The sequence below is a fragment of the Erpetoichthys calabaricus genome, chromosome 3, assembly GCF_900747795.2.
Source record: "Erpetoichthys calabaricus chromosome 3, fErpCal1.3, whole genome shotgun sequence".
Taxonomy (NCBI): Eukaryota; Metazoa; Chordata; class Cladistia; order Polypteriformes; family Polypteridae; genus Erpetoichthys; species Erpetoichthys calabaricus.
The window spans coordinates 263,732,634-263,757,717 of NC_041396.2; the positions used below are offsets into that span (position 1 = coordinate 263,732,634).

The 25,084-nt window shown below is 39.6% G+C and overlaps 1 protein-coding gene across 1 annotated transcript in view; it reads right to left on the reverse strand.

Moving 5' to 3' along the window:
• Positions 1-25,084, reverse strand: part of dnah2 (dynein, axonemal, heavy chain 2) — a 518,592-nt gene that overhangs the window by 164,471 nt on the left and 329,037 nt on the right. Inside the window, 8 exon segments of the mRNA XM_051924101.1 lie at positions 4,933-5,100; positions 6,521-6,670; positions 7,372-7,502; positions 12,331-12,416; positions 12,670-12,858; positions 21,972-22,049; positions 22,051-22,077; positions 22,228-22,452. Of these exon segments, the coding sequence (XP_051780061.1) occupies positions 4,933-5,100; positions 6,521-6,670; positions 7,372-7,502; positions 12,331-12,416; positions 12,670-12,858; positions 21,972-22,049; positions 22,051-22,077; positions 22,228-22,452 (1,054 nt within the window).

The window sequence follows — 25,084 nt, forward strand, 5'->3', positions numbered from 1 at the left end:
ACCCGTGGTCCCCCATAGCCACCAAGGCAGTCACCCCCATGTGGTCTGGGGGAGGCATAAGCCCTCCTCCGGGGCGTCCCGGCCAGGTACCACCCCCAGCCACCTGTGACAATAGCCATACTGAACTCTGTTTGTGTTCCTTCACAGGGCTTCAAAGACAATTGTTAAAGAAAAACGGAAGAAGCTAAAGTCATTCTCATACATTTTTGCAGGTCTTAATGTCTGACTAACTTTTTAATCCCTCCCTTCATCTTATCTAATGGCAGTTTTTTCTCATCTACTTTCACGTTTTCGCCTTGCAACTGCCCTGATTTTGCTCCCTCCTGAGTAAGTTACCTGCTGTTTCCTTTTTATTTACACACCTGACGAAGGCCATACAGCCTTCTTTCCTTTTCAGCATGGAAATAACCTTTAACCTTTTTTCCGTTGTGTATTTCTACAGTACAATTGGCTGGTTAAGTGACTAGCTTACTGCCACAGTGATAAGTCAGGGTTTGTTCCCTGGCTTATTTTCAGTTGTTTTTTTTTTTTGTTTTTTTTTTTGCTTTATGCAATTTATGTTAATGTTATGTTTATCATTTCATTTTTTTGCGCGTGTTCTTTGTGTTCTGTGAGTGTAATTCCAATGGGCAGGGCCTCCATGATGTCACTACTATGGGACCACCCTAGACCTTTATGTTGAGGTTGAGGAGATGCTCCCAGTAGAGTATCACTGAGATTGATAGAGTGATCGTAATGGCAAGCATTGCTTAGGATTTTTGTGGACTTTTTGGCTCCGTGCTTTGATTCTGCCTCTGGATTTTGGATTTGACTTGTTTAAATTGGATTATCTTTATGGGCATATCCACCTTGCCTCATTTTTCATCATGTTTTGCCATTTTTGTGCTTCTTTTGTTTGCAGAAATACATTATTTAAAAACATAGGTTGTTTTCTTTTGTTGTCCTAGAAGTTAGAGCTTGCCATTTTTTGTGATTTTGGGACATTTAAAAGAAATTTTGAACTTTAAAAGCCAGTGTCCTCTTTTGGCCCTATGAAGGCCTGAACGCCTGCCTCTTGAATTTGGGGTCAGGTTTCTTGGGGTGAAGCCTAAGTCTGAGGCCAACTTGTGAGGTCCTTGTCAGATTTTAATTTATTTTGAGGCCCGTTACCCATTTTCACGATATTGTCTTGCTTCTTCACAACAGAGACTGATATAAAGCCAAATGCTACATTCACTAAACCACACGGTATCTTTAAAGAATATTAGAACAAGAGCATCCTATAGTAGATAGGACCTGAACAAACAATCAGTGACTTAGGAATTCAACCCTGGACCACGACCATTAACAAAAAATGAATAATATGAACGGACTTGTTAGAAAGACATGGTGGTATACTGGTTAGCACTGCTGCCCCTCTCCTCCTGTACCTTGGTTTAACATCCTGGGATGGGAACCATCAGTTTAGAATTTATACGTTCTCTTCGTGGTGGTTTGTATTTTTCTCTAGATAATCCAGTTTCTACCACATCTGAAAGACATCATGTTAAGATGACTGAAAGCACTGAATTGGCTAGTATGAATATGGGTGTGTGCCCATCAGTGATGGCATACTTCCCAGGGTTGATTCTTGAGTTACTGCAAATACTGCTGGGATAGATTCCAACTCAGCTTCACCTATTTTGAATGAAATACTGAAAGATAATTAATGGATGGACTGCAAGTACTGGCATCCTATTTCTTTATTTGTCACCTGCCTTTATTTACACTTACAGCATGCTAATCACCTCATCATCCAAGTGGCACAAGATCACACAACTAATTTAGGAAACGCCGGACAGGCTGAAAGTGGATTTCATTAATAATGCACAAGCAAGAGTGTCATCAATTAACCAAATATGTATCTTAAGGTACCTGAGAGAAGAACGGGAGTGCTTGAGAGCACACCATGTAGACATGGGATGAACACTAAAACTTTACATAGACGATGATGGGTTGTGGGATTTGAACCCAGGACACTAGATGTATGAGACAGTAGAGTTAATGTGTGGAGCGTCTAGCACATATAATCAATAATCATTACAACCCTGGAATTAATGCTTAAAATGGTAATGCAGACACAAGAGTTTATGTTATACAGGTTTTAGGGGGCCAACCCCCGTGCGGGCCCTACACCCTAGTCATTTCCCAGATCTGCCGCTTGTGAGGAATCGTGCCGTGCTTTTGGATAAACACGAATATCAACTCTGTCTTTGATATGTCCATCTTTCGAAAATATTATTGCTGACAATTCGTCACATGTTGGTTTATTATATATGTGAGTGTGATCTTTCGGATTCATATAGAAAACTTCTTTGTCCGTGTTTTTCAGATAAATTTAGTGTAAAGTGTGATACTTTTGGACGTATGGCTTTATATCCATTTCTAATACGTCCAATCGTTTAACTCTTTCGATTCTATGTTGCATCGCTTCTCCGTGATCATAAATATAAACCTGACTGAATTGTGGTTTCTTTGAAATTAAACTTGTAGATAGATTTATTCAAGGGAGGCCAGCGGCTCATCGCAGACAACATGAGGTAAGTCGGCCCTGATTAAGTCTTATCTAGGTCTAAGGAAAATAAAGAGAAGGAGAAAGAAGTGAGGAAGGAGAGTGAAAACAGAGTTAATGGGCAGGGAAAAATTACTTGATCTGCAGAGTGTGAAGTTTAGGTTGGAGAAGACATTCATCTGTAATTCATCTAAAAGAACAATGCTTCAAATGCGTCAAATGCTGTGGGGTATAGCATCTCAGTGAAGAAGTACATGAAGCAGGTGGATACTCAATGCATATTAACATATATTTGAGTATACTCTGTGGGATAAATATAAATACTGGACTAATAAATCATTAATGCATGAACAAAGAGATTCAAAATAGTGTTTAGACTTTAAGGGATCTTTTCAATAACTGGGATGAGGTGAAAGGAGTGATAACTGCTGTTTGTCAAAGAGGGTAATCTGCAAATGTGACCGGCCCTGAATTCTAACAGCATCCCAGTAAGTACATCTGTTAACATACAGCCTGAATGAGCTGCAAAAATATACAGAAGCTTTACATAGAAGGCACTATATGATATAGATAGATAGATAGATAGATAGATAGATAGATAGATAGATAGATAGATAGATAGATAGATAGATAGATAGATAGATAGATAGATAGATAGATAGATAGATAGATACTTTATTACTCCAGCAGCAGCATACTGATAAAAAACAATGTTAAATTAAAGACTGATAAAAATGCAGGTAAAACAGACAATAACTTTGAATAATGTTAACATTTACCTCCCCCCACCCTCCCCCCGAGTGGAATTGAAGAGTCGCATAGTTTGGGGGAGGAACAATCTCCTCAGTCTGTCAGTGGAGCAGGACAGTGACAGCAGTCTGTCACTGAAGCTGCTCCTCTGTCTGGAGATGATACTATTAAGTGGATGCAGTGGATTCTCCATGATTGACAGGAGCCTGCTCAGCGCCTGTCGCTCTGCCACAGATGTCAAACTGTCCAGCTCCATATATATATATATAGTAGCTTTAATTGTTGCAGGACCACAGATTCTCATAGCGTATGGTCCTGAATTGTGTAAATCTACGTTTTGAGCCTTGAATGATGCAAACACGAACAGATTATTGTAGATTCAGATATTTTTCCTATAGTATTTGTGGATTTTACTTTCACCAAATAACAAATCTTTTATTTCTCACGGATACGCCTCTTCATTGGGAAGAAAAACTACTTTTCCCTGATGGCAACACGAATTAGATGATCTACAAGTCTCCGCCGGACAATATCTACATACTTCTGACATATCACCTATGTCCATATATTCAATCTCTTTTCACTGTACCATTATTTCACCAAGTAATAATTTCCGTTTGTTAGCGCTAATGTGATCTTTACTATCAGTTTTTTTGAGACTTTCAAATTTTAGTACTTTCATAATCTCTAACCTGCTCGGCATGTGTATCACGCAACGTTTTTGAACCTCTTTATGACGTTCTACTTTGTCTTCTATTCTTTGTCTTTTATTCCCCCCCCCCCCCAGCTTGGACCTGTTAGGTTTCAATTCATCTCTTGGCACAAAGTCTCGTCTTGTGGGACTTGAAATTATCTCTCTGAAAATGTCTCGTCTTATCTATCTGAAAAATTCTTGTCTCGTCCCAAGATTTTTTTTATATAATAGAGAGATTTTCTTTAAGACTTGCATATAAAAGCCTTTACTTGGAATAAGGGACAGCACATGAGCAGTAAAACAAGGCCCCTTTGAAATGTAAATGTCTTAGGACATTCTAGAAAACAGGAGAACCTCTGAAGGTCAGACCCAAAATTTATCACATAATCATTAGCTTCTTGGCCTTTTTTTTATTAAAGAAGGAAAGATAGGCAAGCAGGTGAACTGTATTATTTATTGGACTGTCTTGGTGGGTTAACATCTGAATTCTTCCTTTTTGGAAATTATCACAAGATTTCGTCTTTGAACCTTTTATTTTTTATCAAATCGGCTAGACAAACCTGGAGAGACAAAATCTGAGCTGCAGACAAGAAACCCACGCCTTCCCTGGTGTATCTTATTTGATAATGTTGATGTGGTGCCTTCGCTCTTGTTTGTTTCAAGAAGTTAAACCACATTGAAAGTGCTGTGTTCTCTGTCATGTTTGTCTGTGTTGTACATCACTACCTGTCTGGATGCCATGTTAGTAGGTGTCTGGACAAGAATGCATTAAAAAACACAAATTTTCAGGGACCCTGTACCCCTTGCAAAATAAATGGTGACCTAGAAGCTGTATAGCTAGACTAGTTGTAAACTTATTCTCGATTATGATTATGTGATTGTTGGAAAGTTCTTGATACCAAATAAAGACTGCTGCCTCTGGTTGTACATTTTAGATGATGTTCAGAGCTGCACTTACCCTCTCTGAACTCCTGCTTGCGGTAATGCTTGGTGACCTCAATCTGAAAGACTTTGTAGTCGCAGATGTAGGAAGACAGACGGGAGAGGCTTTGCCTGCCGGAGCCACCGATGCCAATTAGAAGCATGTTTCCACGCAGCTGGCCGATCACCCGGACAATGCGAGTAACTGCAATGAACAGCACATGTCACATAAAAGTCGAGAGATGGGGTAATGCTTGGAGGAGCAGCTCGCACACATTGCATGTGCAATGTCAGAATCAGGCTAAATATTCACCTCTTGCTCCTATTAGCTACTTTATTTTCTAAATACATTTACCTGCAGTTTGATACACACCATAGTTAGCGTTGAATGGATAACTGAAACAGCATACATTACAAAAAAGTGTTAGGCCTTAAAAATACTTCATTTTGCAGCAATGTAATGAAGGATGAAAAAAAACATTACAACAAAAGACAATTTCATTATTTTGTTCTAGCAGCAGTATGCATGACTTGTAAATTACTTTTCACACTACATTTTCCAGCAACAGAAAAAGAATTGTTTTGCTTAATATTCAGCCTCATTAAGTCATCGAAAATGAAGCATGCGTCATTATCATCAAATTATTTCATAGTCAACAATGGGGCTTTGCCAGAGGTTCGCTGGTAGAAGACTGCTATGACACAGCAGGGGCCACAGTCAGAGGACTAAGCAGTATGGCTTGAGCTGGAGGGATTTGGAATATATGGAAAGATGTCAGTATCTGGATGCAGCTCACAGGATTTATTAAATGCATAATTAGTAAAACAGAATTAGAAATGGGGGCAATTGTAAGAAATTACATGCACAAAATTAAAAACAAATGAATGAGACTCATAGGAAAACTTGGGATGGTGGGGGAGCATGTGTGAGTGGGTGAAAATAGCAATTTGAGAAATGAGAGATGCTGAATCTGCACTCTAAACAAATTCAAAAATCCAGTCTCCTAACCAGGAAAATGTGTCATGTTAGCCACAGAGGACATTAAGGAAAATTATATTGACTAGAAAAAAAAAAAAAAAAAAGCATCTTGTGTGTTAAGAATATGATGGCTTGACACATGTGCAGCAACACTGAAGGAGATGCCAAAGGAAAAATCAAATCCAGGTAGCTGGGGTTCAGGTTCTGAAGAAAAGGAGTCAGTGTGCAGGAGCACCATCTGCTGGACATCACTAGAACTGCAGGTAACTGACATCTTCTTTACTGGGACACTGCAGTATAATAAATGTTCAAAAGCAGCATCATAACTGCATCCAAAAAGGGGCAAAGCAGATCAAATAAAACAACTCAAATCAAATCTGTACTATTTGTTGATGTGATTTTCTTAATTGTGAAGCACTTTGTCCATCCTGCTTGAAAGATTTTATAAAAGTTGATTATTACTATTAATTAAATACCAAAGGAGATCAAATTAAATAATATAATTATTCAAATTAGTCTGTTACTTGAGCCTAACTTACTTAGCAATATCAAATTCAGTTATTTGGAAAATTCAGTAAATAAAAAGAATCATATTAATTACTTCATTCAAATATATCAAAGTATTAAAACATAAAATAACTCTTACTGTGCTCAATGGCATCCCTGAACAATACCATGTTCATGGTTACGACGCCAGGCGTCAGGTTATAATCTTCCAGTTGCCTCTCCATAAACAGCTTCAGGGCTTTGAAATCAGTTAAATCCTCATATACCTTTGGCTCACGAATAAAATCCCCTGGAAGAAGGGAAAAAGGTTCTGGGATTCAGCTTTAAAACAGAAACACACAGGCTTCTTCCTATTGCTTCCTTGTTTTATAAAGACAGTTTATATATCTATCCATTTTTTTAATAGATTTACCCTCCCACTACCTCTTTCTTCTAATGACAGTCCCCCCTAACATCTCTACTACATCAACAACTCCTACCACACCAACAGGAATGGCCAGTAACAAGTCTACCTTTGACCATCAGAGGTGACTGTCCATAACTGAAGACCAAGTAAGGAGACAACTGAGGAAGCTACACACAGGAAAAGCTGCTGGATCAGATGGAGGCCTGTGCTGACCAACTGTTCTGAATTGGCTTTGTGTAGGTGTGTAGATTATTGGGCTCTGTAATGGACTGACTCCATAGTTCTTGGCTTATCCTTGATGTTAGATAGGCTCCATCTCCTGGTGACCCTGAACTGAGTTAAGCGGGTTTTAGAATGTTCTGTAATGTATTATTTAAACAATAGTTTCTTAGAACTCCATTGATATCATTTTGGTCCCCACAACCCAATGATAAAAATATCCAGTATTCTGCCATGAGATTCTGATCCAAGAAAATGACAAATTATTAACAGACCCTTAGTGTTGGTTATTCACATTAATTTAAATAAGGTCTGCAGTTCTTATTCATCATGACAACACCCGCATGTACAAACCAGTCTCTTACCAAACGTGGGCGGCTGCTTGTTTGGACAAATGCTGTGGTATGTCAGGTTGAAAAGTGACCCCAGCTTCTCACTCAGCATCCCAATGAAAGTTTCCATATCACTCTGGTCCACCAGTCGGTCTGAGAACACTCTACAAGAGGGAATAGATCATTTTACATTTGAATATTCCAAACATTTAAATACAATATTGTGAATTTAGATTCTTATAAAATCAATTATATCTTATGGCACTAGAAGTGGTTGGATTTTTTCTGCCTTTTTTCAGGCTTCACAGTGTTTTGGAGCACGGTGACACAGTTTTATGAGTCGTGGATTCAAATGACAGCCTGGGCACTGGCACATTCTTTCTGTATTTTTTTTTCCACCCAGTAGGTATTCGGGTTTTCTTTCCACATTCCAAAGATAGCTGTGTTATTTAAATTGAACTCCACATTGGCCTGAAGTGTGAGAGAGTGTCCCCTACAGAGGACTGGCCTGTATTCTGCACTCCTTATGACCTGGATCAGGACATAGCAGACGGTGGAGGTGGAAAGAAGGATGGACACTTGTGCCAAGCTCATCCATTTTATTTTTTATTTCATTTACAAACCCTTGTTTTTATATTTATGTTCCATATTAGAGTTTAGTTTTAACATTTTCTTTATTTTTTAAATTATTGTAAAACTAGTTTACATTTTTTATATATTTTTTGTTATCAGTAGTTTATGGAAAAATGATTATTCAGCAATATTATGGACAGTCACTTACCCTTAACTTAAAGCATTTCTACATTCCTTTTCTTACTATAACTGTCTACCCTTTTATTTTGTCGACTGCATAACCAAGTATGTAAAATGCCATTTCCAAATTTTTAAAAATATACTTCTTTTAAGTTTGGATTCATATTTTAACAGTGCACACTTTCATTCTGTTACTATTAAATTCTAAATTACAATAAGGGCACAGGACCAAGATGGCACAGCAGTCAGCCCTGATCCCTCACTGCACCATTAGTACCACAAGACAGGCTTTAAATCCCAGCCTGGGTGCGGTATGTGGGGAGTCCTGTTGGAGAGGACATGTGACACAGACATGTGACCGTACAGCATAGAATCAAATGTTTAGCAAAAGAAAGATGCCACTTCTTCAGTGACTCATATGGACAAAGTAACTCATAAATCATGAATGTCTGCTGCTGGCCTGCATTAGACAGATGTGTTCACAAAGTGATTTGAGCATTTAATCATATTTTACAAATAGTAATTTATTTATATATTGTGGTGAGTGGCTGGGGGTGGTACCCAGCCAGGAGGCCCAGGAGGACCAGAGGAGGGCTTACGCCTCCTCCAGACCACAAGGGGGCGACCACCCTGGTGGCTTTGGGGACCATGGGAATAGAGCTTAGAAGCTCAACCTTATAGGGTTCTGTGGTCACCACTAGGGGGCGCCCCTATGCCTGAGGAGCCCTGGCCCTCAGCACTTCTGCCACACCCAGAAGTGCTGGGGGGAAGAAGACCAGGAACACCCGGAGTGCTTCTGGGTGCGCAGCCGATACTTCCGCCACACTGGGGAGTGCCAGCGGAAGCTAATCGGGAGGCACCTGGAGCACGTCCGGGTGTGTATAAAAGGGGCCGCCTCCCTCCATTCGATGGCTGGAGTCGGGTGGAAGTGGACAGAGTCTTGGAGGAGAGGAGAGGAGGCGGACCTGAAGAGGCAAAGGCATTTGGAAGAGGCCTGGACTTTGGGGTGATTGGTACTGCGGCACTGGGGTCTGTGTGCACTTGTAAATAGTAGTTCTGTAAATAAACGTGTGTGGTGCTTTAAAAACCATGTCTACCGGTCTGTGTCCGGCCTGTTCCCCACAATATTCTATAAATTTATACACCTGATTCTTACAAATCAAAAACGGACTGAGTTAGTGTAAGTCACCCTAATTAGGGTTTTTAATGATTTACTTAACGCTGAAATGTTGCAGCAAATATTTGAAATATTGAATTGTGTGCTATAATTGAAATTTTTTAAATCAAAACATTCTCAATTGCAATAGCAATTTGTCCTTTTTCACCCTCTGATACAGATCCATAGAGGACTAGAGCTTTAGGAAAGGATCAAAAATAACATCGTACTCATAAATGATACCCCACATGCTTATGTTTGAAATGTGACATTATGAACCTTCTGAGAGTGGCTGTTAGAGGGCTAGGACCACCAGTAAAAAATCAGAAATCAAGAACATGATCATATTCGTGCTATAGGATAAAATGACACTCTGCATGCCCGCATTACACAAAACCCAATTTCTTAAGGTTTTGTTAAAAGAAGTAACTTTAACCCCTTGTATTCAATCAGAAGGTGAACTCCTGGGGTCGGCTGATGTGACATGAGCAACCTCAGGTCCTTCTGATCATTTATATTGAAGACACCTATTGGTTAACTCTTTTATCATAAGGGTGTAATTTTCTGCTCAAAATATGGTCAAAAAATGGCCTGACAAAATGGGGTTTTTCATTTCTAGAGAGCCAAAATAAGAGCTTGATGTCTCAGAGTTAGACATAATGACCAGTCGAATGGTATATCATATGCGGAAGTTTTCTCATACCGGTGAGTCAGGAGGTGCCAGACAAAAATTACTATGAAGTTTCATAAGTAATTCTTATGAAAATACTCAGTGGGACTGTGGGAGTGGTGGGACTGTTTCTAGTCTGTCTCCTTGTACAGAGATTGAGCATAAAATGCACACACAGATTGTACAACCACTTCTATGAAATGCCATTCCTGTAACTGAGCTATTTCACTATGAAGTTGCCTCGAAAGCTTGCATATTGTAATCTTTTTAGTTAGCCAATAAAAGGTGTCATTTTGCTTGCCTTCTCATTACATCCATAATGGCTAACACAGTATAACACCCTAGTACCCTTTCAATAGTAAATATGATTCTACAGAAGACTACAGAGAGGAGCTCAGCGAGGCAGAGGCAAGGGCAGATGGGTTACAGAAGGAGAGAGAAGAGGACACAGCACTTTCCTAATGGACACTTTAATTGTTTTGTGAAGTGTTTTGTGACAGCTGCATTCATTATAAAAGGCCCTAGATAAAACGAAGGACGACATCACAAAGGCTGAAATTACAGTAAGAGGACAGGTTCCTACAAAGCCAGGCCAGAGATTCCTTTGTGGCAGTTTATTACCATATTACTTGTGAAATGTCACTTCAGTAGGCACCTGTCATTTTCTTGTCAACCTCTCTGCACCACTCACAGAATTAAATATTACTTCAGTACACCACATGGATTTAGGAGAATAAAAAAGCTGTGCAGTGCAAAAGCATGTGTTTAAGCAACACAGGAGGAAAATATAAAAAGGCTGAGACTTTTTGACTCGTGGTAGTGGTTGAGTGACGTAACATCTTTTTGTTTTTTACAAGGTAAAGTAATATATGTTGGAGTGACGATACGGGTTTGCTCCACGCTCCCATCTTGTTTTTGGGAGCCCTGAACCCGACACCATCGGTAATGTCATCGAGATGAGCTGACAAATGAGGACAATTCTCTAATGAAGCCAGAGGATACAGCAATATTTTAAAACCAACAAAACAATCAAAACAGTGTCCAAACAAAGCGGAGTGCCTCAAATATCCATAAATAAATAATCCCATAAAACGAGTAAAAGGTGGAGGTTAAAAATAAACCAATAAATAAATCCTTTAAAACGGGGTTAAAACAATGGCTGGAAACTGTCCTTTGTACCACAAAGCCCTGTGTGATTTTTAACTGGTGACTCCTCTGCTTCTCCCTTCCAGGCTATGCACCAGGGGAGCCACCCTACATGCAGCTGACCTTCTCTCTACTCCACTGGTCTGGAGGCTTCCCGTTCCCTGGCTTCGGTTCTGCTCTCTCCAGACCGAGACTTTAATGTTTAAAGCAAATCCTGTATAAAACAACACCATCTGAAGCAATTACCACCAAGAACATTTCACACTGAAATACAAAAGAATAATAGAGTAATAAATAGAGCCCTGCTCAGGACTGGAAAATAATATGGTGCCCATACTCCCTATTTAATACGCTTCTTCGTAGGGAGACAAACTTCTCTCACTCTTGTGCAGGTAAGATTGTGCTTAAGATCTGCCGAATGACGAGCCAGTACACCAACTATAAATCTGTACTCTCCATAGAAACAGTACGCACATACAAAGAGAAATAATAAGAGAAAAAAAGGACAGAGATAGCATAAAAGCGGGTTCAGAAATGGGATTTCAGGGTGTAGGAGGTACTAGAAAGAATCAACATTAATTCTTCCAGGAAGAGGCAGGGAATGCCCCAAATGATTTTTCCATGGTACTAAAATTAGGAGAACGGCAATAGGAGATAACATACAGTATGATTTAATAGGAGTCTCCAGGCTCATGTAATTACAGAGATGACCCAAGAAGTGGTCTCTAGCTAAGGTTTAAAACTTCCTGCTGGCCAAACTATAGATGAGTTTGGAGATGGAAGATGAGATAAGGAAAGGACTGGACTGGAGAAAGCTCAGAGGATTATGGGAAGAGAGAGAGAGAGAGAGAGATAGACAGAAAATGTTTGGTGCGTTTGGTTAGGAATGAATGCGAAAAGTAACCCAGTCACTCCTAACAAGTAACGGGAGAAGGTAGAAGGTTTGTTGATTTCTGTTTATTCTGTGCTTAAGTTACTTTTTTTTATACATTTCATCCCTTGTGTACATAATTTTCAATAAAGACAACTTTTTTAAAATGTAGGCCTCCTTAGCTCTTATTCTGGATTCTGTGACAAGTGTAGAGTGTCCCTTATTATAGTAGACCGACCGACCGACCGACCGACCGACCGACCGACCGACCGACAGATAGACAGATAGATAGATAGATAGATAGATAGATAGATAGATAGATTTTACTTTATCACAAAGAAAGGTGAAAATGATCTAGCCATACTATGAAAAACATTGGTAACAATACCACCATACCTGAAGCATTCATGTATCCACAACCGTATGATGCTCTGCTTGGTATCATGAAAGTCCTTGTGAACACGTAGCAGTCCCTGGAAGACCTGAATTGACAAACAAAAGTCACGATATGACTAGTAAATGAAAATGTTAAACATTAGACCAGCCCTCCTTCAGATTAAACATTCATAACTGAAATGGAATTGAAGATGATTTAGGTGCAGTCACACCATAATTATTACACATTCCTATTGTTTATCAGTCTGTAGCTGTGAACCTATTTAATCCTATTTCCCATACAGCTCCAGAGAGTTCCACAGGAGTAGGATTTAGAGCAACAATACCAAGATATCTTACTTTAGAAATGTCTCGCAGGTTGAACAGGTAGTGAATCTTAGCCGGTGTAGGTAGAAACTTCTGCACAACGTTGTTGTAGATCTCTATGGTGGCCTGGGTGATCACTTTGCCAATAGGCTTTACTTCTTCTGCAAAATCTTGCAGTCTTTGATTGATCATGGTACCATAGATACGGCTAATTTGAGACTCCTGTCAGTTAAAAAAAAATGTGTGAAATACATTTGAAATTGCGTAGCAACTTCTCTATATTAAGTTATGTTCTTAATGTTTTTCTTTCACTTGATTATGTAAAAATAATTAAAATTCAAATAATAAATACAGCTACTATATATAACATTGTGGATAGCCTCTTGTGTTTATTTAATCATTTTTACTTTGTCCCCATTCAAAGCATTTTTAATAGAATATAAACCATATTGAAAAAGCCTTTTAATCTGTAGTAATAGCAAACACAACGTATTTCAAAGTAATGACAAATGTTGCCCAAAAAAGTGGGCCTCATTTTCAAAAATGATCGTGGACACGAGTGCCAATTCAATGTTGTTTCAAAGTAAATAAATAAATAAATACATTTCTTAGTCATATTTAAGAATCCAGAACTGAATGTGAATATATGGCAAGTCATAGGATAACACATTATGATGTTTAAGCAAACACATAATGAAACATATCTGACCATGACAAGTGTACTGACTTTCTGAGCAGCTCCACAAGAATAACAATGGAGGAAACTTTTAAAATTATCACCAATAACCTACAGGCTTATTGATTTACTGCTTTTAACGGGGAACAGCCATCTAAACCAGAAAAGAGAGAAATAAACTTTAGTGATGACCGGTGACTAACAAGTGTCACAGCCAGTTCCATATGTGAGTGGGCCATGTGAAGGTCTTGGCATCCTGTCCGAGGTTGGTGCTGACCTTGTGGCCAGTCCTTCTGGGATAGGCACCAACTCCTCAGGCCTATCTGAATAAAAGAGTTAGAAAATGGATGGGCACTTTAGCCTAGTAATGCCACTGAACTGATTCTAAATACTATTCTTATCTAACTGTGAAGCAGGACCCAGTTGGGATTGAAACTGTAGGGCATTTTATACGTGCTATGCCCCATAATTATGTACGACATGCTGAAAGGGTTAAGAGTAAGGGTGCCCATTCGAAACAGAATTAGTGCCAGTATGTTTTCCAGGAAAGCTGGAGGGCATTCATCCTAGCACTCTGTAGAGTAGTCTGATCCTCTGGGATCTGCACCCAACCGATAGAGGAGCTCCTGACTACAGCAGGTGGCAGCAGTGGGGCACTCAATATAATGTAAGGCTAATATTGAGGCACATGGCAATCTCAGATTAAGAACTGTAGGAATGCATGAAGAGTTCCAAACATCAGTTTTGTTCATAGAAGGAGTTGATAAAATTACCTTGAATGTGTTTGCTGGTTGGAACTTAAAAGCTAATTTCAACTGTACCTCCAGTGAATTTGGAAATGGGAGTGATGTCACAAGCAGGAGTTCAACCAGCATTATAAGAGGTACTGTTTAGGTATGCATGCTGGCCATGTTTTGTTCATTTTACTAAGAGAGCCTGTACCCTTCTCATAGTTATTATATTTAATTATAAAATATTATAACATATGTAATAATGAGATATTATGAGATATCCAGTTTTAGACACATTTCTTCTTGTTTGGCTTTACACTGCCCTCATGTTTCATACAAGTCACAAATAGTCATTAGAGGACAGAATTTGTGTTGGCAGCAACTTGCTGTTAAACCAAACAAAATTATGACGTTAGAGTGCAGACATCAATTAATCTTTATTTTATATGGCACCTGGACTAGCATATGCTTGTCTATCAGATGATGTTTAAGCTTTCAGGAAAAAAATAATTACAGCTGAACCAGCAAAAACTTGCTACAGATAAAACCAAAAAAAAATTAAAAAATGAAAGTTAATTAAAATAGATATAAAAACTCTTCTTTAGAAAATTGGAAAGATTTTAACTGAAAGATTTTATTTTAATTAAAAAGTAAATACCATAATGTAAGATTAAATAATTAAAAGAGAAAAAATGTATTCGGAATCCAGAAAATATTTCAACTGAAGGGTAACCTGACATTTTCCAATTAAAATAATGCTATTGTGGCTCATCATGGGCATCAGCTCATCCCGGCACACTGGGTTTGTGCTATCAAACCATACAACTTGATTATACGTTAATCTGTGCGCACGATCAATCTGAAAACATTGCCCGCTGTTTTTAATACTATGCACCCTTGAGCATTTTGTCCAAGATTTACCTAATGTGTCAACAATATCAGGATGCAAGCGCTTTGTTGTGCTCTTTGAATTATGGCCTCTCTGCCTACAATTTGAAACCAAACACACCCATTCAGTCATTTAATAATTTAACCTAATCCAGTTTTAAAGAGGTGGAATCCTAGAGTGGCAACACTGGAGTGCAATGTAGGAGGGAACGCACACATTTCTTCACTTGCATTATTTCACACATGCAAATCACTTTATACTGAATCCTGTGTTCTTCTTCTTTTGGCTGCTCCCGTTAGGGGTCACCATAGTGGACCATCTTCTTCCATATTTTTCTGTCCTCTGCATCTTGTTCTGTTACACCCATCACTGTCATCTCTCACCACATCCATAAACCTTCTCTTAGGCTTTCCTCTTTTTCTCTTGCCTGGCAGCTCTATAATTAGCATCCTTTTCCCAATATACCCAGCATCTCTCCTCTGCACATGTCCAAACCAACACAATCTCGCCTCTTTGACTTTGTCTCCCAACCGTCCAACTTGAGCTGACCCTCTAATGTACTCATTTCTAATCCTGTCCATCCTCGTCACACCCAGTGCAAATCTTAGCATCTTTAACTCTGCCACCTCCAGCTCTGTCTCCTGCTTTCTGGTCAGTGCCACCGTCTCCAACCCATAAAACATAGCTGGTCTCACTACCGTCCTGTAGACCTTCCCTTTCACTCTTGCTGATATCTGTCTGTCACAAATCACTCCTGCACTCTTCTCCACCCATTCCACCCTGCCTGCACTCTCTTTTTCACCTCTCTTCCACAATCCCCATTACTTTGTACTGTTGATCCCAAGTATTTAAACTCATCCACCTTCGTCAACTCTACTCCTTGCATCCTCACCATTGCACTGACCTCCCTCTCATTCACACACATGTATTCTGTCTTGATCCTACTGACCTTCATTCCTCTCCTCTCTAGAGCATATCTCCACCTCTCCAGGGTTTCCTCAACCTGCTCCCTACTATCGCTACAGATCACAATATCATCAGCAAACATCATAGTCCACGGGGACTCCTGTCTAATCTCGTCTGGCAACCTGTCCATCACCATTGGAAATAAGAAAGGCTCAGAGCCGATCCCTGATAAATCCCACTTCCACCTTGAATGCATCCATCACTCCTACCGCAAACCTCACCACAGTCACACTTCCCTCGTACATATCCTGTACAACTCTTACGTACTTCTCTGCCACTCGCGACTTCCTCATACAATACCACAGCTCCTCTCGAGTCACCCTGTCATATGCTTTCTCCAGGTCCACAAAGACGTAATGCAACTCCTTCTGGCCTTCTCTATACTTCTCCATCAACACCATCAGAGCAAACATCGCATCTGTGGTTCTCTTTCTTGGCATGAAACCATACTGCTGCTCACTAATCATCACCTCACTTCTTAATCTAGCTTCCACTACTCTTTCCAATAACTTCATGCTGTGGCTCATCAATTTTATCTCCCTGTAGTTACTACAGTCCTGCACAGCCCCCTTATTCTTAAACATCTGCACCAGTACACTTTTTCTCCACTCCTCAGGCATCCTCTCACTTTCTAAGATTCCATTAAACAATCTGGTTAAAAACTCCACTGCCATCTCTCCTAAACACCTCCATGCTTCCATAGGTATGTCATCTGGACCAGCGGCTTTTCCATTCTTCACCTTCTTCATAGCTGTCCTTACTTCCTCCTTGCTAATCCGTTGCAATTCCTGATTCACTATCTCCACATCATCCAACCTCTTTTCTCTCTCGTTCTCTTCATTCATCAGCCTCTCAAAGTACTCTTTCCATCTGCTCAACACACTCTCCTCGCTTGTGAGTACGTTTCCATCTTTATCCTTTATCACCCTAACCTGCTGCACATCTTTCCCAGCTTGGTTCCTCTGTCTAGCCAATCGGTACAGGTCCTTTTCTCCCTCCTTAGTGTCCAACCTCTCATACAACTCATCATACGCTTTTTCTTTACCTTCGCCACCACTCTCTTCACCTTGCGCCTTATCTCCTTGTACTCTTGTCTACTTTCTGTATCTCTCTGACACTTCTTCACCATCCTCTTCCTCTGTATACTCTCCTGTACTTCCCCATTCCACCAAAAGGTTTCCTTTTCCTCGTTCCTCTGTCCAGATGTCACGCTAAGCACCCTTCTTGCTGTCACCCTTACTACAAGCTTTTGAAAAATTCAGATGTTGTTCTTTACTCTATAGACTATCTGGATGCTATTTAAGGGATGAAGACAGCAAAACTAAACACTGATTGAAGTTATTCCTTTTCAGTTCCATCTTAAGAAATATTAGTAATCATGATTGTGTATTTAAATTGCTATTATAATAGTTCAAGGGCTTCAGCCCCCATGATCCTGAACCCAATTAAAGCCAATGTCACATTATGAGACTTGCAATCATTGGGTATGTCAGACTTGTCATTGGATTACGTCAATTTACACAACTGAAAATCACTGTCTATGTCGAATTTAGTGACTGTGTGACGACACATGCTCGTCCTTACTTCTGACAGCTAATAGTCTGCTCCCTGAGTGAGTCAGTGCTGCATGAAAGGTTAACACGTACAGTAAGTTCAGCCACAATCCTGGCTGTTTTTTTTGTCTTTGATCCATTTTTTCTTGGTACATAAAACACGAGAGCTTCTTATCTGTTTGTGAGGTTCCTTATTTGTCGTCACTTCATTATATAAATTGTACTTCTGGGTGAGCACTCACTCAGGATTCATGCATACAGTGCCGACTCCTGCAACCAAACAGAAAAATCGGGAGTGGTCTCCCCTAGACTTTCTCGTATACTCAGATATGGGGATGGATATTTGAGGAGTAAACCACAAGAAAATGATTATATTTTTATATTATGTACATTAAAGAACCATCAACAACAAATCAAATGAAATTAATAATATATTGAATAATTATTATAAAAGTAAAGTTGAATAAATCACACTCTGCGTCTGCATGAATAAAAGGTATAAAGTACCACCTCCGGTTAACAGAAATAGCCAAAAAGTTGACAGAAATTTATGTTTTGTACCTAATACTTGTATGCAAAATTTGGGTGACCTAAGTGAAAACGTACTCAAATTATCGTGTTTACATACATACACACCCACACGCACGCACACACACACACTGACATAATTCCAAAAATGGTATTTTCAGACTCAAGGAGGTCTAAAACGTCAATATTCATCAAAATCTCGAAATGTAGTTTTTGGAGGATTCCAATACTTTCCCTGTACTTCATATACGAGAAAGTCGGGGAGGTCTAAAACGTTGAGATTCATCAAAATCTCAAACATCGAATCTTTGGACGATTGCAATACTTTCCCTATACTTCGTATATGAGAAAGTAAAAATCAAACCTGTTTGACTTAGACAGAATCTAGTCACAAAGTAGTTGTAGTGAGTCACTGGATATGTCATTTTATGCGACTGCCTCCAACTCTCTAAGATTATGTTAATGAAAGCCACGATTGAAAATCACAGGAAAAGTGGTCTAATGTGATATGGCCTTAAGCAGCTTTGACCACTGATGGACAGATAGATAGAATGCTGAAAGGTTTAAATTATTTTGAAGATGAACGAGCAATTCAGCCCTCTAAGAACTTGTAACAACATACTGCATGTGCTAACTCAGGGTTGGGAAGGACTACTTTCCCTGTATACAGGATAATTCAGAAACATCAGAAGCCTTTCAAAAAATGTGTTACTCAGTAACTAAAGGAACATCCATCCATTTTCCAACCCGCTGAATCTGAACACAGGGTCACGGGGGTCTGCTGGAGCCAATCCCAGCCAACACAGGGCACAAGGCAGGGACCAATCCTGGGCAGGACACACACCACACCAAGCACACACTAGGGCCAATTTATAATCGCCAATCCACCTAACCTGCATGTCTTTGCACTATGGGAGGAAACCGGAGCGCCCAGAGGAAACCCACGCAGACACGGGGAGAACATGAAAACTCCACGCAGGGAGGACCCGGGAAGCGAACCCAGGTCTCCTAACTGCGAGGCAGCAGCGCTACCACTGTGCCACCGTGCCACCTCTAAAGGAACATTTATACTCCAAAACAGAACAGACACAGACAGTTGCAGACACAGCTGTGGATACAGGATGCACTCTCTGCTCTGTTTATAGTGCAATCGTGTTTGTGTGGCACTGCCTTGAAGCAGAATCATTCCACACACTGGCCTTCTCTATAAACACATCCACATTTGGTTGTCTAGCAGAGCACACAGAATCACATAGACACAAAAATATGGGGACACGTCTGTGTGGCATGAGAAAATTTAAGTCATGAGGTCCATCGCAGCTATGCAGACACGTAAAGTATAAACAGACATTTAGTATCATATGTAGGACAGACTGCCATTATCCATTTTGCCAGGCTGGAACCCAAATCCTGTCTTAGTGAACTGCTGACAGGCACACTTATTGCTGCTGACAGCTAAAGAACCTCAGTTTGCCTGACTGGGTCTCTATTTGGAATGCAGCAACTGTAGCCTTATCTGATAAGATGATTGATACCTGAACATGTAATGGCCAGGGACATCTCTCTCTCTCGAAGGTGCAAAACGGACTCAAGTTGTATTCAAAGGGCAGAACAACATTGGTGGACAGACATTTTCACCAGTGGTCAATGAAGAGAATGGCCTTATGTGAAGCCAAGAAGCCAATGATTAGACCTCTATTCCTCCTTAAAAACCCTGTAACACCATAACTAATCGCTCTTCTCTCATCATGCTACAGCTCAAACCTAGCCGTAATTTGGCTGAACATAGCCAGAACCCATAGCTGATAGGGTGTGGCTGCAATGGAGGTTGAAGCAATCCCTTTACTCCAGAGGGCAACTGTGCTGCATTAGAAGGGTGGAATGTTTGAGTTTGGATAAGGCTGCCATTAGTTCAACTTTGCTGAGGAACAGCAAGTGTATGAGCAAGACATAGAAACCTACGTAAACCAGGCATTCACTTTGCTGAAACAGCAAGTTACCATTTGATCAGAAGACGTAATTATGCTAGCAACCAAGGGCACTGTGTAAAACACTTAAACAGAAACTGCACTACCACACCCAACCAGAATGTGCAACCAAAGGAGAAGAAAGAGACCTCTAGAACAAAGAAAAAGAACAGCTGTGAAAATCCTTCCACGTGTCTGGAAAAGGCAAACCAGGAAAGGAACAAAGCATCTCTCACCTGAAACAATAAGTGTAAATTTGGTTGCTTCCAAGAACTACCAATTGTAATTTAATAAAGTGGATAGAACAAAACCAAGCTGCTGTATTGTGGTATTGGCGTGCATTTAACTAAAAGATAATAACCTTGTGAAGGATAAGTTCTGGCTCTGTATTATAAGTTTCTCTCTAAACCCAGTCAGAAAGTGCAGCAGCATTTCACACACACAGAAATTTTGTAATTTCATAAGACAGGATGTAGAAAAATGTAAGTTATGTGTCTTCTTCTATAAAAGAGAAAAAGTTAAACTAAGCTATCATAATTTGATGTTTTATATTGTTTGTTATTGTCTTTCATATATAAATATCGAAATACACATATATCTATTTACATATTTGCATATATCAATCTTCTGCATTAAACAGCATTATTTTACTTATTTCAATAAGCATGTTTGGGTTATTTGTGAAAGTAAGTCTTTGGCCACGTTTCGAATTACAACAGAAAAAGTGAAAGCGTTAATGTAGAATTTTGCTGATTTTTGAACCTTTTTCATGAATTGTACAAATCTTTTCATATTTCTAGCATCTCGGCTGAAAGGTGAAACAGCAATCCTACACCCCATTACCTACATTAATCTGCCACCCCTGTGGTTGACAAGTGAAATCATTCTCTTTTCTACACATTGCCACACACATGTGCATGGGAGGCAGCTAAAGGGCCTGAATGAGAGTAATTCCATGCCAGACCAGGGTGTGACGGAGTGCACTAACTCTTTCATTCACTTCTTTGCAGACCAGTTACGGGAAATCTCGCCTGGCCCAGACGACATCACTTCCGGTTTCCAGGTCCCACTGATCATGTCACTTCCAGTTCTGGGGCCAATGGTGATGTCACTTTCCGGTTCCGGCCCTACTGATGTTATCTCCTCTCCTTTAAAGCCGCCATCTTTGTGCTATTGAGTTGATTCAGTTTTGGACTCAAACTTGTAAACATCAATTATCTCCATTTTGTAGCCAGGAAAAAAATTATATGGGTAGCTGCTCCAAACTTTTTTTGACTCCTTTCCTTGTTTATCCTGGACAACATATAAACATGTATTCTAAACTAATTTGTTAAGAAACTCTCAACAGTTATTTTTAATCTTAAAAAATGCTTAACATGTACTCCTCGTGTCAATGCCACATGTCAATCCTGTGGTCTAATTCATTCCAGACCCTTTGTCGCATTTCACTGCTGATGGGTTCACACAGCAATGTGTATAACTTTCAAACAAAAAATCTGGAGAAGATGAAGGGAAATGCTACAGTTTGGCGCATATTACATATGATAGTTATTGAGTAATGTATTTTTGAAAGTGTTCAGATCTTTTAAAGTCATACTGTACATTCAAGTCTTTATAGCTTGCTTAGCGACAATGTCTTTCTAATTTCAGATGTTATAATTTACAATTGTATAGCAATGTGTTCAGTAAAACCTAATTTTATATGTTTTCCTAAAATTCTCAAAACTCATAAAAACAGGTGGCCTAATTGTAACGTGGGAGCACTACATGCCAGAAAGGTACCAGTTCTGGAGAAGTGACCAGTCCATCTCAGTACAGAAAGGTTACCTGATGGATATTTAATGAGAAAGCTTGCAGAGACACAGAAAATGCTGTCCTTCCTGTTATCACCCATTGTACGGCTGCACTCAGGTCCTAATCTGGGATCCTGAGGTGGTTATGGCGTGTGGTGGTTGTGGCAATGTGCTGTATCAGTGTATGCTAGCAACCTCTCATCTACTATACCCCTCACAAATGCATTCTTACAGTTGGGAAAGTCATATTGATGAGATTGAATCGGCTCTGCAGTCGTCCTGATATTTCAGTCCTTCCACCACCAGGGGGGGCCCATGGAAGCCAGGAGAAACATATCCTATAAAAGAGAACACTCATCAGACGCAATGATTTAGAGGATCCAAGGCATAACACATCTCCAAAAGAGGTCTAGGACTGCAGCCCTAAACTGGATTAAATAAGTAAGAGAACTGAAGGATGCTTAATCCACCATGTGGCCTGTGCTCACCTTGACATTTTTGACAGTTTGCTTTTGCCGGTCATACCAGAAGCCATAATCTATCCAGAGTCGGATGAGCTCCAGAGGAGGCTGGGAGCCAAAGGTGTCTTTGCAAGGCATGTTGAGGTCATCCATAAATGTGATTAGCTTCTTTCCTCCGATAGGGACGTAATTCCCTTTAGTTCTCTTCTCAATGCGGCTCTCGATAATGTCTTGAACGTTATTTGATGTTGTCTACAAATAAAAAGGGAAAATTTATATTTAAGCATAAACAAATTTATACATTTATGCATTTTATATAATTTTTATATGGAAAAGTTCAGAAGAATGTTGAGTTTAGGGACAGGAAGCTAAATCCTTTAATTTATTAGCCTGTTATTTTTTTGCCCAGTTGAATTTAAGTTCAAAAATCTAATTATTTATTGGCATCAGCAGTGGTATTAAGGCCCTGTTATGTATAGAGGAATATTTCAGACGAAATAAAATAAATAAATATGCAAATAAATAAATGTATTGTGAAATGTAACTACAGTATGAATAAATAAAAACACAAAAAGATGAATGAGCATAAATAGTTAAATGTTTCATGAAATGTTTTTCGTTTATTTATTTTCTTTACATATTTAATTTTTTCTTAATTTATTTATTTTAGTGGCACTGCCTGCAATGTGAACTACACAATGAAATGAAACATGACACTCGCACCCGTCAAAGTTGACAGGGTGGGCTCTACCGAGTGCGGTGTTGCGAAGGAGACACCTTTGACTATTATTACAGTGAGATATGAGAGTTGTGTGTGAAGGCAGTTGATCCCTGCATCCCTCTAGCTACTGTTTGTAAGAAAGTGTTTCCTTTGGAACGAAACCTTGTCTATAAAGCAAAAGTGCACTGTTTTCCATCCCATATGTCACAGGAGAGAAGATGAGAAGAGAGGATAAGTGCTGAAAGCCTGTTATGAGGTGTCGTTTCCTGAAGTGCCATCAGTAGACTGTGATCAAGGGAAGGTTGTTCAAAAGCGGAGGAGACACATAGTACATAGTACAGTGGAACCTCGGTTCACGACCATAATTCGTTCCAAAACTCTGGTCGTAAACCGATTTGGTCGTGAATTGAAGCAATTTCCCCCATAGGATTGTATGTAAATACAATTAATCCATTCCAGAACATACGAACTGTATGTAAATATATATATTTTTTTAAGTTTTTAAGCACAAATATAGTTAATTAAACCATAGAATGCACAGCGTAATGGTAAACTAAATGTAAAAACATTGAATAACACGGAGAAAACCTTGAACAACAGAGAAAACTAACACTGCAATAGTTTGCGCTATAGCGCTACCAACCGCTAGCTAAAAACCCTTTTTTTTTTAATGAGTTTTAAGCACAGGGAAAAAAATGAACATTTGAAAAAATCCGTAATTTAATAAACCACCAAGAAAAGTAACATTGCAACAATGCAGACTATGAACCGATCGTTGTAAACAGAAGTGAAAACAAAATCAAGCCCAGTGCATTCTTTAACTGCCTTCCTACCTTATGTGTCCAGCTCTCTCTCTCGCGCGCTGCCAGTGTGTGTGTGTGTGTGTGTCGAGCTCTCTCGCTCTCTCTCTTGCTCTCTCTCTTGCTCGCTGCACAGGAAATGCACAGGGAGAGACTGAACATGTACAAACCGAAAGGGAAACTTGCTTGTTCGTATACCGAGTGTGTGGTCATGAACGGAGGCAAAAGTTTGGCAAACTTTTTGGTCGTAAACTGATTTGTATGTTTACCAAGACGTTCATGAACCGAGGTTCCACTGTATAATTATTTTGGGTATTTGGTGCATAGTGGGAAAAGATGAATAGGAAAAAGAAGAAAAAGAAGAAGGAGGAGGAGGAGAATGAATTAAGTTGTAAACAGCACCTTATAGAAAAGATATATAAGTTTGTGAACTATATGTACAGTCAATGTAGGTGCTAGCATTTTTGGTACCCTAGGTGAAGGTGTAAATATCACCTGTTCATATGTGAGTTTTGATGGTGATGTTCTCAGGGTGCAAGACCTGGGCTTGTGTGGTTTAGGGTATACAAAAATCAAAGGGGGTGGGCATGGACCACCCTTGTTGTTATGCCTGTGCATAGAACTCACCTATGTTGCCTATTGGGTTGACCGGCCCTGTGTTTTGTGTTTAACCCCCCTCTCTTCTAAACTGCACTATAGCCATGAGTCACAACCTATTGTCTTGGCATGAGGAATCCCAGCTCCTCCTGTATTTTTCTCTCCCTCCCTGGCAGCTGGACTCAATATTAATACATAGCGCACCTCAAGTGTGCAACTACATCTTACTTCAGCTTTGGTTGAGCTTCCATCGTCCACTTCAGAACTCACACAATGTATCATCCTGATTGCTTTCCCTTGTCACAACACCTTCATTTTTTTCACTTATCCATCCATGCTATTGCCAAGAGGAGGAGTACATATACACTGTACTGTATACAGATTGAGAAGGCACTGCACTTTATTGTTTGGACACTGTTTTAGATAGATAGATAGATAGATAGATAGATAGATAGATAGATAGATAGATAGATAGATAGATAGATAGATAGATAGATAGATAGATAGATAGATAGATAGATAGATACTTTATTAATCCCAAGGGGAAATTCACATACTCCAGCAGCAGCATACTGATAAAGAACAATATTAAATTAAAGAGTGCTAACAATGCAGGTATACAGACAGACAGTAACTTTGTAAAATTTTAACGTTTACCCGCCCCCCCCCCCATACCCCCACGGGTGGAATTGAAGAGTCGCATAGTGTGAGGGAGGAACGAATAGCAGTCTGTTGCTGAAGCTGCTCCTCTGTCTGGAGATGATAC